At 40.5% G+C, this 14,936-nt stretch overlaps 1 protein-coding gene across 2 annotated transcripts in view; it reads left to right on the top strand.

Annotated features, from left to right (window-relative positions):
* The window catches only part of TRPC3 (transient receptor potential cation channel subfamily C member 3), a 195,120-nt gene that overhangs the window by 175,253 nt on the left and 4,931 nt on the right, over positions 1-14,936 (top strand). For both annotated transcript variants that reach the window (XM_072119348.1, XM_072119350.1), the window contains exons 9-11: positions 1,990-2,199; positions 12,878-12,961; positions 13,446-13,521. In XM_072119348.1, coding sequence (XP_071975449.1) covers positions 1,990-2,199; positions 12,878-12,961; positions 13,446-13,521 — 370 coding nt within the window. The remainder of the gene's footprint in view (positions 1-1,989; positions 2,200-12,877; positions 12,962-13,445; positions 13,522-14,936) is intronic.

Genomic DNA, 14,936 nt, shown 5'->3' with positions numbered 1-14,936 from the left:
CTGATGAGAAGCTTATTCTTTGCACTTCTTCCTATTGGCTTGCCTGCATAGAAGCAGAATCAGATACACTTTTACACATTTGTAGAAAAACAGCACAAATCACCATAACAAGTGCTATAACAATATCAAGTTCAATGAGTTGAATGAATAGCAGGTTTCTGTTATGAATGATGTCAAATTCTAATGAGCTAAATGCTACAAAATAGTTCAGCATTTAGATATGAAATGTGGAAAACATTTATAAAATGTGTTACTTAGGTGTCTTTTACCTAATACTACATTTCACTTTTTTTACAGCAATTTATGCAAAAGTTTCACAATTTTCCCATTATTATGTTGAATAAAGTTCTAGTTAATTCAGACATAAAGGTACCTCATTGGGAACAATAAGAAATCACTGCATGTGTACAGTTTAAGTAAGACAGGTCAGCTAATCTATTAGGCTTGTGTGCTCAGGTTAGATGATATAACTGGTCAAGGATTATGAATTTTATGACTTTTCAAGCGATGAAGTGATTTCCTCTGGGAAGATTTATGTGTCACTTTGTCCTTTAAATCTTAATTTAGAAGCTTGCTGAGTGAAAACTCCTTCCTAAGGAGTTTTCTCATATTTCTAAATACATACCTGTATATTCAAGACAAATTTACATCCAGAGCTATTTATCTATAGCTGGTTAGTAAAGAAAAGCAAAATTAAGAATTTTCCCAGTTTTTACATCATAACTTTTCCCCCAGGAATGTCAGCTTACAGAGTTTATACTATGGATAGGTAACCAGCTTTTTAAAAAACGGAAAACACTTTCACTTCTTTACTGAACCCCCACAATCTGTAACAGGCAGTCCCCAATTTAAGAACATCTGACTTACAGACAACCCTCTGTATCCACTATGACCTCTGGTGCTGGTAATTTACTGAACTTTAGTTCTAGGTTGCAGTGATAAATGGGGGATATTTAAGGTGTCTGCAGTAAAGATTAATTGTTAACCCTTTAACTACTTGTGGAGAGGACTCACTGGCCATAAAAGATGGGTGTTTGCTGCAGCATCACCTGCAATTGCTGCTGGTGTTTACCCTTTGATTGCCACCAGCAAAGCCGGTGGCAGCAGTCAAAAATTGTCAGCGAGTGGGTGCTGCCATGTTGGCTTTGATCATCATCAGGGAGTGATGATTAGTCTGTCATTGCTGACAGACTAGGACCTGTCATTTCTGAAGATCTGTAACAGTATGCCGGTGGCACACTTACAGATCAATGGCAAATTCTCTATGTTCTGCAGTACAGTAGTACAGTAGTATTGAAGTATATGGTAGGAGCAATCAGACTCCGTATGGTTAAAAAACATTTTTAAAAACCTAATTACCCCTTGTATGTATGTTGCACATATATTAACAAAGTGCAGATAACAACCAGCTGTCACCATAGCCAGACATATAAACAAAAGTACAGGCTACATGGTAAGTATATAACATAAATGTTCCCTATACACAGAGAAAAAACATCACCCCTCCCAAAAGTGTACTTTTCTAGTTACTGTGTGAAAATGCATTTTCTTTTGCAGGAATTTAGCGATATTTGGAGCACTCCGGTGCACCGGTGTGTTGGATTTTTTTTACTGATACAGCACCAGCTTGCTGCAGATATAAGTGTAATAAGTGTGTCCCTACAAGCTATTAATGCAGCTTCAATTTAAAAACTGTAGTGTTGTTTAAAATATAGCTATGTACAAAAATTGTAAAAATTGTAAATTTTTAAATTAGAAAGAAATGAATTTTTTTTCCATTTTTGCTAATGCATGCTGCACATACTTCACATTTACACTGGTGTAATGCAATGTGCTTGAACAGTAGCACCAGCTAAGCATTTCTTTTCAAGAGCGGAGAGAAGAAAACATTAAGATAGCAAGGACGATTGTTTCTTCCACAGTAAATTGAGTCACTTGAGTTCATGTAATGGATATGAGAAGTAATTGTAGTGTCTCTTGTATATATAGGATGACAGTGATGTAGAATGGAAATTTGCCCGATCGAAGTTATGGCTATCATATTTTGATGAAGGAAAAACACTCCCTCCTCCATTCAGCATTGTTCCCAGCCCTAAATCCTTTGTGTATCTCATTATGAGGACTGTCAACCTGCTGAAGTGTAGAACAAGAAAACTGCAGAAAGACATTGAAATAGGAATGGGCGACTCCAAATCCAGGGTAAATGATCGATTACCTTATATTTCTCTTTATGTCTACAATTAGAAAATATATTAGTCCATTTATCAAACTGTTATCAAATGTTTTGTTCATGTTTAATGTGGATTTAGAACATGCATTATCTATGTTCAATACAGAGAATTTGCTTGAATTCTCATCAACCCATTTCATTATTTTTTATGAAGGTAAAAATATTGAGGAAAGTTCTCTGTGAAAATAGATATGATTGAAAAAAAAAACATATGCAAATAAAACAAAAAAAAAATGTATTCATTTCAAAAAAATACATTTTTATATTTATATTAAAAAGTCACTGTTGATGAAATTGGTAGAAAGAAGTCTACAACCACCCCTGTTACATAACACAGCAGCAGCTCTATAGCTGATGTGTACAGAATGAATGAATAAAGCGAGACAGAGCAAGCTCTGAACTTTATGTTCCAGAATCCTGTACAGCCCGCCATCATGATGTCTAGTGAGCTTTGACATTTCACATTAGGTGCTCCAGTTTTGTTATCAAGAAGCATACATTACAAACTGTGTTTCTGTGCTTTATAAATGGTAAATTAACTTTGTTCTTTTAGGTTCTTACAATAAGATGAGACCTGACGTCTTATTCTCACATTAAATTACACTATGAGTTTTACTGAAGGTGAAGTATAGAAATTAGAAAATTAAATAAATTGTATAAGAATCACATAAATTAAGTTATAAATTGCAGAAATTCATTACTGACTGCAAAAAAGATGAAGAATCTTTTTTTTTGTTTTTTATACTAAAGGGAATATGAACTCAAAAAAATCTCTCCTATAATTGATACTATAGAAATTGTAAAGTGTCATGAAAATAAGCACAACAAGGCTTGGCCAAGAACAATTACACTGTGAATCTCAAATAAACTCCCCCCCCCCCAACAACAACATTTATGCAAACAATGACATTAATAACAGCCAAATATGTATGTAATAAAATACACTGGGGATCAAAATTAGACAACAATGAATGATCATTTGATTTTTTTCAGAAATAATGTAATCTCCATTGATAAACATTTGTTGGATTTTTGTAAAGGGTACTCCATGTATATAAAAGTGAGACTGCTGAAACTAGGTGAAAATCTGTGTATTTGGGTAAGTAATTGGCTTATTGATAGAAAACAGAGGGTCGTCATTAATGGCACATTCTCAGATTGGGTTGACATTACCAGTGGAGTGCCACAGGGATCAGTATTGGGGTCACTTCTTTTTAATATTTTTATTAAAAACCTTGTAGTGGGTTTACACAGTAAAGTTTCAATATTTGCAGATGATACGAAGCTGTGTAAAGTAATAAATACTGAGGTCGATAGTTAAGCATTACAGAGGGATTTGTGGAAGCTTGAGGAGTGGGCGGAGAAATGGTTGATGAGGTTTAATGTAGATAAATGTAAAGTTTTACACTTGGGCCATGGAAACAAAAAGTATAATTACTTGGTAAAAACTGGAGCTGAAAAGGACTTGGGGGTATTGGAGGAAGGTTAACTTCATTTTAGTGACCAGAGCCAGGCGGCTGCTGCTAAAGCAAATAAAATTATGGGATGTATCAAGAGAGGAATAGATTCTCATGATAAAAACATAGGGGGTCATTTACTAAGGGCCCGATGCGCGTTTTCCCAACGTGTTACCCCAATATTTCCGATTTGCGACGATTTTCCCTGAATTGCCCCGGGTTTTTGGCGCACGCGATCGGATTGTGGCGCATCGACGCACACACCATACAGTGAACTCTGACGCAACTCAACGGACCTCGGCACAGCAGCGACACCTGGTGGACATGGGGCGCAGGGCCTTCATGAATCGCTGGAAGACCCGAACGCTCGTCCGGGAAGCCGCCGCTGGAACGCGAATGGACCGGGTAACTAAATGTGCCCCATAGTTTTGCCCTTATACGAATCCCTGGTCATACCACACATGAAATATTGTGTACAGTTTTGGGCACCAGTGTATAAAAAGGACATAGTAGAGCTGGAACGGGTGCAGAGGAGAGCAACCAAGATTGTTAGGGGAATGAGGGACTAGAATACAATGACAGATTTGGCATTATTAGATTATTATTAGAAAAAAGATGACTTAGGGGAGACATCATTACAATGTACAAATACCTGAACGGACAGTACAAGGATCTCTCCAAAGATCTTTTTATACCTAAGATCTTTGTGACCAGGACAAGGGGGCATCCTCTATGCCTAGAGGAGAGGTGATTCTACCATCAACATAGACAAAGGTACTTTACTGTAAGAGCAGTGAGACTATGGAACTCTCTGCCGCAGGAGGTTGTTGTTGGCGGACTCTATGTACGCGTTCAAGAGAGGCCTGGAAGCCTTTCTGGAGAGAAAAAATATCATGGGTTATGGGGATAAAACATTTACTTAATTCATAAAGGTTGGACTTGATGGACTTGCGTCTTTTTCTGGCCTTATATACTATGATACTATGAAATGCCACTAGAACCATGTTTTACAAAATTAACAAAGTATATTAACATAAAACCTTTATTTTGCGAAAAACATGATCATCATAATTAGAGAAAAGCAATGACTATAGCACACAAAAATTGCTTTGTATGATTATGGACATCTGCAGCCACAAGACATCACTAGTCTCTTACACTGATCTGGTGTAATTGTGGTCCACTCTTCTTCCAGTCTTTTCCACTGTTCTGTGACTGTTGTGGATTTCTTGTCACCAAGGATTTTCCAGAGGGTTAGAGATCTTATATGGTTTTATGTTTTAAGGAACTGCATTACTCATTTTGTTGTGTGACAGGGGGCATCATCCTGCAAAATTGCTGGCTGGCTCAGGGAAGAACACAAGGAAGGAACCATGTGTTGTTGAAGAAGTTTCTATACACACTTGCATTCACACTGCCATGTAGCTGTATGAGAGGTGCATGCAGAAAACATTCCACAACCAATGTCACATCTCGGGTCGCAGGCCCACCCCTCTCCGTGGCGGTCACCACTCCCCCCCATCCTCACTCGCCTCTCCACGCTCCTGCAGCCGTCCGGGCTTTCCAGCACTCCCCAGTGCGCACGCCGGCGCTTACAAATTTAAAGGGCCAGTGCACCCCTGATTGATCGCTGGCCACTTCCTGGGATTCTTTAAAAGCCAGCTTCTCCCAGCATTCCCCGCTAGATCTTTGCCATATATGCCTCAAAGAAAGCTTCCTCCTGTGATTCATTCCCGTGTATTGACCTCCCGTTGCGACACCGGACCTGTTCCCGATTCCACTCCTTCGCTGCCAACCCTGACCCCCTGTTCCTTCCCTGACCTTGAACTGTTGCCGCCTGTATTGACTTACTGCCTGTCCCTGACCACGAGATTGCCTGCTGGCATTGTACCTCGACCTTGGCTGTCACTGCGCACAAGTCGCACCTGTGGAACGACCTGGTGGCACCACACCGCTACAAGACCAACCCGCTTTCTGGCGGGCTCTGGTGAAAACCGGGTGCCATTTAGATTCCGGTCCCAGGTGGTGGCTTGTGTCATCGTCCGCGGTGGTTCAGTGGGTTCACTACCCAAATAGCCTGACAATGACACTTCCTCCATCACCTTTGTCTTTTTTACACACTTTACGTTCACAATTGGTAAAATGTTGATAAAGTACAGAATGAGCATTTATCAATCATCATAGTATCATAATTTATAAGGTTGAAAAAAGACACATGCCCATCAAGTTCAACCGAGGAAGGGAAGGGAGTGGACAAGGGATATAGGGGAAAAAATTCAATAGAACATAACCATCAACCACCAACAGCATAAAGTATTCTCACATAGCATTTTATTAATTCACTGTTTATAATCAATCCCCAATTGTAGACAACCCAATACATCCTCCATTTACAAATACTAAATATTCTGCATCCTTTTATGTTACAATATTTAGTATGCTAATGTCAAATATCAGTATGAACCAAACTAAAAGCAAAATTAATTAGATTATCTCCAAATACAAAGCAACTTGGCACATAGTGATGTTTGTTTCATGCTGGTCACAGAGGTAAAGCTTCACTGTTGCCCAAGTAATTACAAAATGAATTGAGTGAAATACAGGATTTGGCCTGCATATAAATACATGGAATGATGTTATTCTTTATACATCTCTTTATGTCAAAGCATTTATGCAATCTAACAGATATAGCCACAGTGAACCAGACTATTCCTCACATCAAAGTATGCAGTCCATCAACATTTTTTATAATTATTATATAATTTAGCAATGTGACATTTCATGTTTATCCTACTTGCTAATTCTGTAGAGGTGTCTTGGCAGTAATCATTTCACTTACATCACAGGCAAGACAACAAGCATTACAATAGAAGAAAACACTGCAATAATAAACTTCATCATTGTATCCATTGCATGCTTAGAAAACTCGCCCATGGATATCAATGTGTTGGCTTTAGTCTATTACTCTGAGGTTACTCTGAGGCTGCTGTAATGCATATCACTAAATGCTGTTAACAGAGAAAAGGCAAGATGACAGACCCATATTCATCTAGAGAATAGAAAATAAAAGATCTACTATCAGACAGTCGAAATTTGCTCACCAAAATTTTGGTTTCCTGTAGTGCGTAGGCAGCACTGAATGGGTTAAGTCTCACATACTCCTATTGGACAGAAGATAACAATTAATTAGCAGTAGCAAGAGAGTAGATGCAGAGGGATATCTGAGATTGGCTCAAATGGTTCTTGACCTAAATACTTCAATACAATAGAAAGATCCCAAGACGGTAGAGGTGACATAACTTTAGGCTTTAACTTCTTCAGACCCCTGAAGAATCTCCTGACCAACAGATTCTCAGAGAATATTTCGCCCAAGGAAGAATTAATGGCGGTGAAATGGACTTTCAGTGTGTTAAACTTCAGGCCCTTCTTTAAGCCATCCTGCAGAAATTGAAGGAGGGAAGGTACGGGAGTAGAAGAAGCTCTTTTTGACCATTGCTTATAGATTCCCCAGACACGTTGGTAGACTTTTAACGTCTTTGGTTTCCTAGAGGCCGATAATTTGTCAATAACCTCATCCGAAAACCCTGACCTTCTTAGATTCCCCCTTTCAGCTTCCAGGCCACAAGAGCGACAGCTACTGGTTTGGGGTGAAGGAACCTGTTCTGGGGTAGTAAGTCCTTCCTGGGAGGGAGTATCCAGAATTCCCCTCTTGACAATGACAGGAGAAGAGGGAACCAGGCCCTTCTCAGCCAAAACGGAATTACGGCTATGACTGTTGTTTTCTCCCTCCTGATCTTCTGTAACACTCTCGGAATGAGAGGAAATGGTGGGAATACGTAAAGAAATTGGCCTGTCCAGTCGAAGGAGAGTGCATCCACCACTACTGGGTTCTCCTGCTTGTACAGGGAGCAAAACTGGGGAAGCTGAGAGTTGGATATTGACTCCATCAGGTCCATCTGAGGAAGACCCATTTTGAGGACAATTTGCTGGAACACTTACTTTCTCGGAGACCACTCCAAAGGTTTGACTGGATTGCGGCTCAGACAATCCACCTCCACATTCAATACTCCCCTGATATGAACCGCTGAGATGTTGTGAACCGTTTGTTCAGCCCAGGACATCAGAAGGGAACACTCTCTGGCAAGAGACCGGCTCCTCGTGCCCCCCTGTTTGTTGATATAGAAAACAACTGCCAGGTTGCCTGATCAGACCAAAACTTCTTGACCAAGTAGGAGACTGGAGAAGTGAAGGAGTGCCAGACATACAGCCCTCAATTCTTTGAGGTTTGAAGGCAATTTGGACTCGGAGCGAATGCACCTCTTTTGAACCCACTGGTCTTTCAATAGGACGCCCCAGCCCCAATTGGATGCGTCTGATGTAAGGCTACTGGCTGTAGGAATTGGAAGGCTCTCCCTAATAGTGAGTTTCGAGACCACCAGATAAAGTACATGAGAGCCCGGACTGAGATTGTCCAAAGACTGCAGACTCCTTGACCATTGGGAGAGAATAGACGCTTGGAGACCTCTCATATGGGTTTTTGCCCAAGGGACTGCTTCTATAGCCGAGGTTATTCGTCCTAGGACTGCCATGGCTTTTCTGATTGTTGTCCTGGGGTGCAGAATCAGATACTTGATCGCTTTCTTCAGAGTGGCAATTCTGGCTGATGACATAGAGAGCGCCATGTTGGAAGAGTTCACTATGAACCCAAGAAACTTCTGAGAGGTTGCAGGAACCAGAGACGACTTCTTCTTGTTGATCACAAACCTATGAACCTACAGGGTCTTCAGGACCACTGCTAGATAGTGATACATTAAGCGCTCCGTTTGAGCTATTAGAAGCCAGTCGTCCAGATAGGGCAGTGATGGCGAACCTATGGCACGGGTGCCAGAGGTGGCACTCAGAGCTCTTTCTATGGGCACTCAGGCCCTCACCCCAGGACAGAGTTCAACAAACACTTCCAATCTTCCTGCAGTCCCAGGCAAATTAAGGGATGCTGCTCTCTCAGTGCTATTCGACACTTCGTTGGCTGTTTGGAACTGTGGGAAAAGTGAGGTTTTGACAGAACTGCATTATCTTTGGAGGTCATCATGTTGGACCCGACCATTGTTCCTTTACAGAGAGACTTTGGAGAGAAGCTACAATGATAATCTGAATTTGCCCTCCTACTTTTAACTGGTGGCCTCAGACCACCAATACAAGTGAAAGATGTGAAAGAACAGGTAGCAATAAGTTACTGCTTAAAATTTCATGTTGGCACTTCTCGGTAAATACATGGATTTCGGTTGTAGTTTGGGCACTCGGTCTCTAAAAGGTTCGCCATCACTGAGATAGGGTATCACCTGGATACCTTGTAACCTGAGCGCTGCAGATAACACCACTGCGACTTTCGTAAACACTCTGGGCGCTGAACTCAGACCAAAGGGTAGACACGTGAACTGGTAATGTAGAACTGTTTTGTCCTGTGGTATAGCGACCCGGAGACACTTCCTGTGACTCTGAAGCACTGGCATATGTAGATACGCATCTTTCAGATCCACTGTTGTCATGAAGCAGTTCCTGGAGATTAGAGGTAAGGCTGTTCTGATTGATTCCATCCTGAATCTCTTCTTCAGAATAAACTGGTTGAGGTAAGTGAGATCTATCACCAGTCTCCAAGATCCCCTTTGCTTTGGGACAGGAAATACTCTGGAATAGACACCTCTCTGGGTATAGGCTCCAAGGCACCTTTTTCTATAAATTCTTGAAGAAGACAAGGAACAATTTGATCGACAGGTCAGTTCATAAAGAACTTGTCGGGCGGAAAGCTGGCTAGCTCCATAGAATAACCTCTTCTTACAAGAGAACTGACCCATGCGTCTGAAGAAGTCTTGGCCCATATGTGGGCAAACTGGGAAAGCCTTGCTCCAACTTTGACAGGCCTGCCGACATAACTTCTTGGAGGGCTCTGCATGAGGTTTTTTATTCTGGAAGAACCGATTCCTGAAACCCCTTTTGTCATCTTTTCTAAATGGTCTTCTAACTTGTAGAGATCTTTGTCTAGAACGAAAGCACTTAAAAGCTGTTATTTTCTTAGGTTTGGGAAAAGAAGTTCCTTTGTCATCATTAATGACCTTCAAGATCTCCTCCAGCTGTGGACCAAACAGACTTGATGGCTGAAAAGGTAAATTACAAAAATGGGTTTTAGCAGGGACATCTCCTGGCCAGAGCTTTATACAGAGAGCACGTCTTGTAGAATTTATTGAGGCCAGACTAGCTGATGTTAGCTTGATTGTGTCTACATGAGAGTCGCAAAGAAACTCTGCCGCTGACTTGAGAAGATAAATATCCTCTAAAATATCCTTCCTTGATATGCCATCCTTGACATCATGGGCAAGCTGGCTTAACCAGATCCTCAACGCCCTTGCCACAGGAACAGAGCCTAGAGAAGATTTACATATATTTGCAGAACGGGTATATGCCCTTCTTATGAAAGAGTCCATCTTCCTATCAATAGGATCTTTTAGGAGGGTAGCCTCTTCAGCTGGAAAGATGGAGTTAATTGCTAACTTGGCCAGGGACATATTAACTTTAGGGAGAGACTCCCATTCAGCTGATAAAGCAGGATCCAATCTGTATACTGACTTAACTCTAACCCCAGGGTTGGGGTTTTTATCAGTTTTTTTCCAAGCAGCCTCCATCAGATTCTTCAAATCCGAATGGCTGGGCAAATATTTGGCTTTTTTCTTAGGGAAATAATAAAGAGCTTCTCTTCTAGAGAGATCTTCAGTGCCCTTATCCGATTCCACTGCTTCTTTTACTGCTTTTATAAGCCTAGAAACACCCTCATTATTAAACGGATAGAAATCATCTGGAGAGGCTTCTGACTCCTCCACTGACCTCACCTCACCCTCAGACCTATAAAAAAACCTTGTGGAATCTGCCTGTAAACTCATTTCCTCCTGGTGTGGAGTGCATCCTTCACACAAGTCTGGTTCCCAATCCTCTGGCAAGGGCTGATGACAGGTAGTACAATATCTATGTCTGCTCTTTCTCTTTTTCTTCCTGAGGGTATCTGGAAGATACAGAGCATTAGGAAACAATATCACTCTGACATTAAACAGAACCAGCAGGGCACCGGAGGTGAGCACTTACGATTCCTGTGGGTAGGCTCTGCTGCCTGGCGAGCGCAAGCCACGCACCATATCTGGTTAAATAGGAACCTCCTACTCGCGCATGCCCGAAGACCTCAGCGCCCGAGAGACTGACTGCCAGAGGGAGTCACAACAGAAACAAAAGCCGCGCCTCCACCCCGCGCACGCACGGACCGCCCGCCCAACACCGAGGCAAGCAACAAGCGCCATGACACCCGGCAAGCCTAACTCCACCCCTACAGAGATGTGGTAAGGCGGGGGAAACAAAATACAGCGGGGAACACTGGGATACTTGCCTGAGGTGATAATGATGATAACAGCATACGGCAAGTCAGACATCCTGTCCTCTGCAGTGACCCTGTAACACACTCGGGTATGCAACAAGCTGCCCCAGGCAGCGGTCACAAGGGAATGGAGCGCCCAAACCCTGGGACAAGGAGCCAAGCTCAACCAACTTCCACTTCCACAGAAGAAAAAAACATGTGTGTTCATTGTTTCGGGGGTATTTTATAGGGAGTCAACCTGCCAATCTCTATTGCTAATTAATTGTTATCTTCTGTCCAATAGGAGTATGTGAGACTTAACCCATTCAGTGCTCCTGTAGGACGACCAGGAAACAAGTAATAAATAATTTAGAAAATTGGGAATACATTTCTTGTAATGTGTGTATTATTGGTCATAGAAGGTATTCATTAATTTGGAATGTACCATCAGAAAATTACCTATTTAGTTTAATCAAATTAACCAATTTTAAAGAAGTTTGGTGCGTTTCATGTTTCCGTTTCCATGTCATTTTGTATTTGTAAAAAGGAACTTAAATCTTGCAGCCTTTGCACTAACCATTAATGGTAATCTAGCATCAAAATTATGCATGAAGAACCACCTACTAATAGATCCAGAAAAATTAATTGTTGTAATCTTCTAAAATTAATGTTAAAAATTATGTTAATGGGACAGAAGTGCTCTGGATGCTACCCGAGACGCTTCGTGCAGTATCTGCACAGGCATACAGCTGGCAGAGGGAGGGGGAAGTGCTTGGGGAACAGGGGGAGGGTGAGACAGTGTAACCGCCTGTAAAGCTGGTTTAGCATACTTGATTTTGATGGTAGATTTCCTTGAAGTGAAGTAATAGTGCGGTACTATAGTGCGGTAATAGTGTACTCACTGTACACTATTATGTTTATTTGCAGCTCAATACTGTCACAGACATTATTACAATGAAACATATCAGCTCTATAACAGTTTCCTCTATTAACCAAAGGTGATGGTTACAATTTACATATTTGCACAGACTAATGTTGTCTATGCTCCACATGTGGAGGCTCCATGTGATCTGTTTTAAGCTATATTTTTTTAAAACTTACCTTTAAGGGCATGTTAAGACGGCATTATTATTATTATTATTATTATCTGCTCAGTATTTAGCATAATTCAGCTTCCATTCACGGTTTTGGCATAGAAATGGTGAAGGAGAGGGAAGTGATTTAAGGAGAAAATGCAGTGCTCCAAGAGCTGAGTACACCTCACTAGCTTACAGAATAAACTGGGAATATCTCCGAAAATGAATAATGCATAAAAATAATAGAGGTATATTTGAAAGTAAAGTACATTTTTCTATAACATTCTGCCAACAAATTATAAAACTTGGTGAAAGTGATAGATGCCCTTGAAAGATTGATTGTTTACTTCATCAGTTTCCTCAACACTCCTCAAAATGTATTTCTTAAAGGACATCTACCACCAGGATAAAGTATTGTAAACCAAGCACACTGACATAATGGTGTGTGCCCTGTATGGCAGGATCGTTTTTTATGCCCTTGTTTTTAAGAATAAAAAGCTTTAAAAATGATGCAAATGAGTATGAGGGGCTCCAGGCTCCATTAAAACCAATTTAAAATCCTTTTTTTGTAAAAACCAGCATATAAGATACCAAAAAGAAGAGCTGATCCTGCCAGAGGAGGCACACACCAGCATGTACGTGTTCTCTGTTTACAATCCTTCATCCTGGTGGTAGATGTCCTATAAATCATTTCAGTCTTCTATTGTATCCTCTCTTCCAGTTAAACCTCTTCTCCCAGTCTAACGCCAAGGTCTTTGAGTCTCGGAGTTTCAACAGTATTCTCAATCAGCCAACTCGCTACCAAGTAAGTGGCTCTTCAAATTTCTGTTCATTTAATTCTAAGTAAAAAAGTTCATGGACCTTGAAAGGGGACGAAATATTGCTTCTTTGACCTTTGAGGCACCCACCAATTTCTAAAATAAAGATGTTGCAGTCCTTCCCCCATTTTACTTTTGATGCCGGGAGTATAGCATCATAGCCATAAGTTTTGTGGAGCTGCAGTCAGTCCAGTCTACAGGAATCACAGTGCTAAGGCCTCTTCAGAGTTTGTAGGTGTCCTAGTGGTCAAGCCTACAACATCATAAATTGGTGGAAACATCCTAATGATGTGCAATCATTTTATTGTAGGAATAACCTTAAGTAACTTTAAACATTTTGTGCTTGAAGGTGCAAAGTTATATAATTCAGAAATCACTGCACAACATTAATGTTATACAAAGAAGCACTGACAATTTGCCACTTCTCTAGGGATTTATGTTTTTGTATTTTCTTGTCACTTTCCCTGACAGCAAATAATGAAAAGACTTATAAAAAGATATGTGCTAAGAGCCCAAGTGGACAAAGAAAACGATGAAGTAAATGAAGGTAAGAGGAACAATTCTATAGAACACTCAATACAATTTTGGTTTACTGATTTGATTAGCTTATTCGCTCTCCACAAAAAGTTTCTTAAAACTGGAGACTCATCCCACCCAGCTTTTGGGTATACAGCTGCTTTGAAAAAATAAACAGAGCTCGCAAAACCTGGCCATGAAAAAAAAAAATTTCTATAGAAACCCTTTGGGCAATATTCCTAAACTGGAAGAAGCAGCGTAAGAAGAATGAACTGAATAAAAGATACAATCTGTTTGACACATTTAGCCACCTAATACCACCATTAATAATAACATTATGTTTGTGTGAATAGGAATAACCAAGTCAATACTTTAGGTACTTTTTATATATTGATCTAAATTGCGTCATAATAAAGTTTTCTCAATTTAACTAAGTGCAGGGTATGATATAAACTGTACAAAAATTGTCAGTTCAAAATTCAAAGTCAGTTCAAAGACAATAGCGACAGTCATTCCAGAAAAGGTTAATAATAACAATAATTATATTGGTATTAATATAGAGCCATAATATTCCACAGCCCTTAACAGATCATGGGTTACATATACAAATAACATGGCTAGATGACACAATAGGAATGAGGGCTCTTAGGAGTTTATTATTGATGAGGAGGAAGGGATAACACAGGAGGTGACAGTAACTGTACAATGGTCCAGTCATTTTTTATAAGGTATCATAACAATAAGGTAAAATAAATAATGCTGTATGAACTAGTCAGCAGCCAACATCCTTCTGTACGGAGTCCAGGATGCAGGGCCTTCAGAGTAACCTATATGATGGTATCAAGCGCTGAGGCATGGAAAAAACATGGTAGGTTAGTGTGAAGTGAATGAATGTTACAGGCAGTCAGAGAGTGTGATAGGCCTGCTAAAGACATGGGTTTTGAGGGTATGAATAAAACTTAGATTAAAGAGCATGGGTTAGGCAATAGACTGATATGAGGTAGGAGAGGTAGTTAGGTGCTGCACTGAGCAGAGCTTTGTGGATGAGGGTGATTAGTTTGAAATATATATGGAAGGAAAGAGGCAACAAGTGCAGTGCACAGACTGGACATATCTGTGTAGTGACTGACTTAATAAACAACTCTTGGCTGCTGGGTCAAGGAGACATTGTAGAGAGGAGAGTTTAGTAAGTGGAAGACCAATAAGTAGGGAGTTACAGTTATGGAGATGAGTGTGAATCTGAGCATCAATTTAGTGGTTTCCATTGAAGAAATTAGTGGTTTCTGGAAAAAAAATGAGTACCCTCCCATCTCAGCAGTGATGCTGGCCCACTTGGTCTCTACATGCATGCAGCACATGATAATCAGCACATACGGCAGTAAAGTGCCATGTTAGTTGTAGTTCTGTGATTCCCGGTATGCAGCACATAACTGCTGCAGTTGTATG

This window comes from Engystomops pustulosus, chromosome 1 (assembly GCF_040894005.1).
Source record: "Engystomops pustulosus chromosome 1, aEngPut4.maternal, whole genome shotgun sequence".
NCBI classification, from domain to species: Eukaryota; Metazoa; Chordata; class Amphibia; order Anura; family Leptodactylidae; genus Engystomops; species Engystomops pustulosus.
Note: the sequence above shows the minus strand (reverse complement) of the source record. Positions and strands in the feature narration are given on the sequence as shown.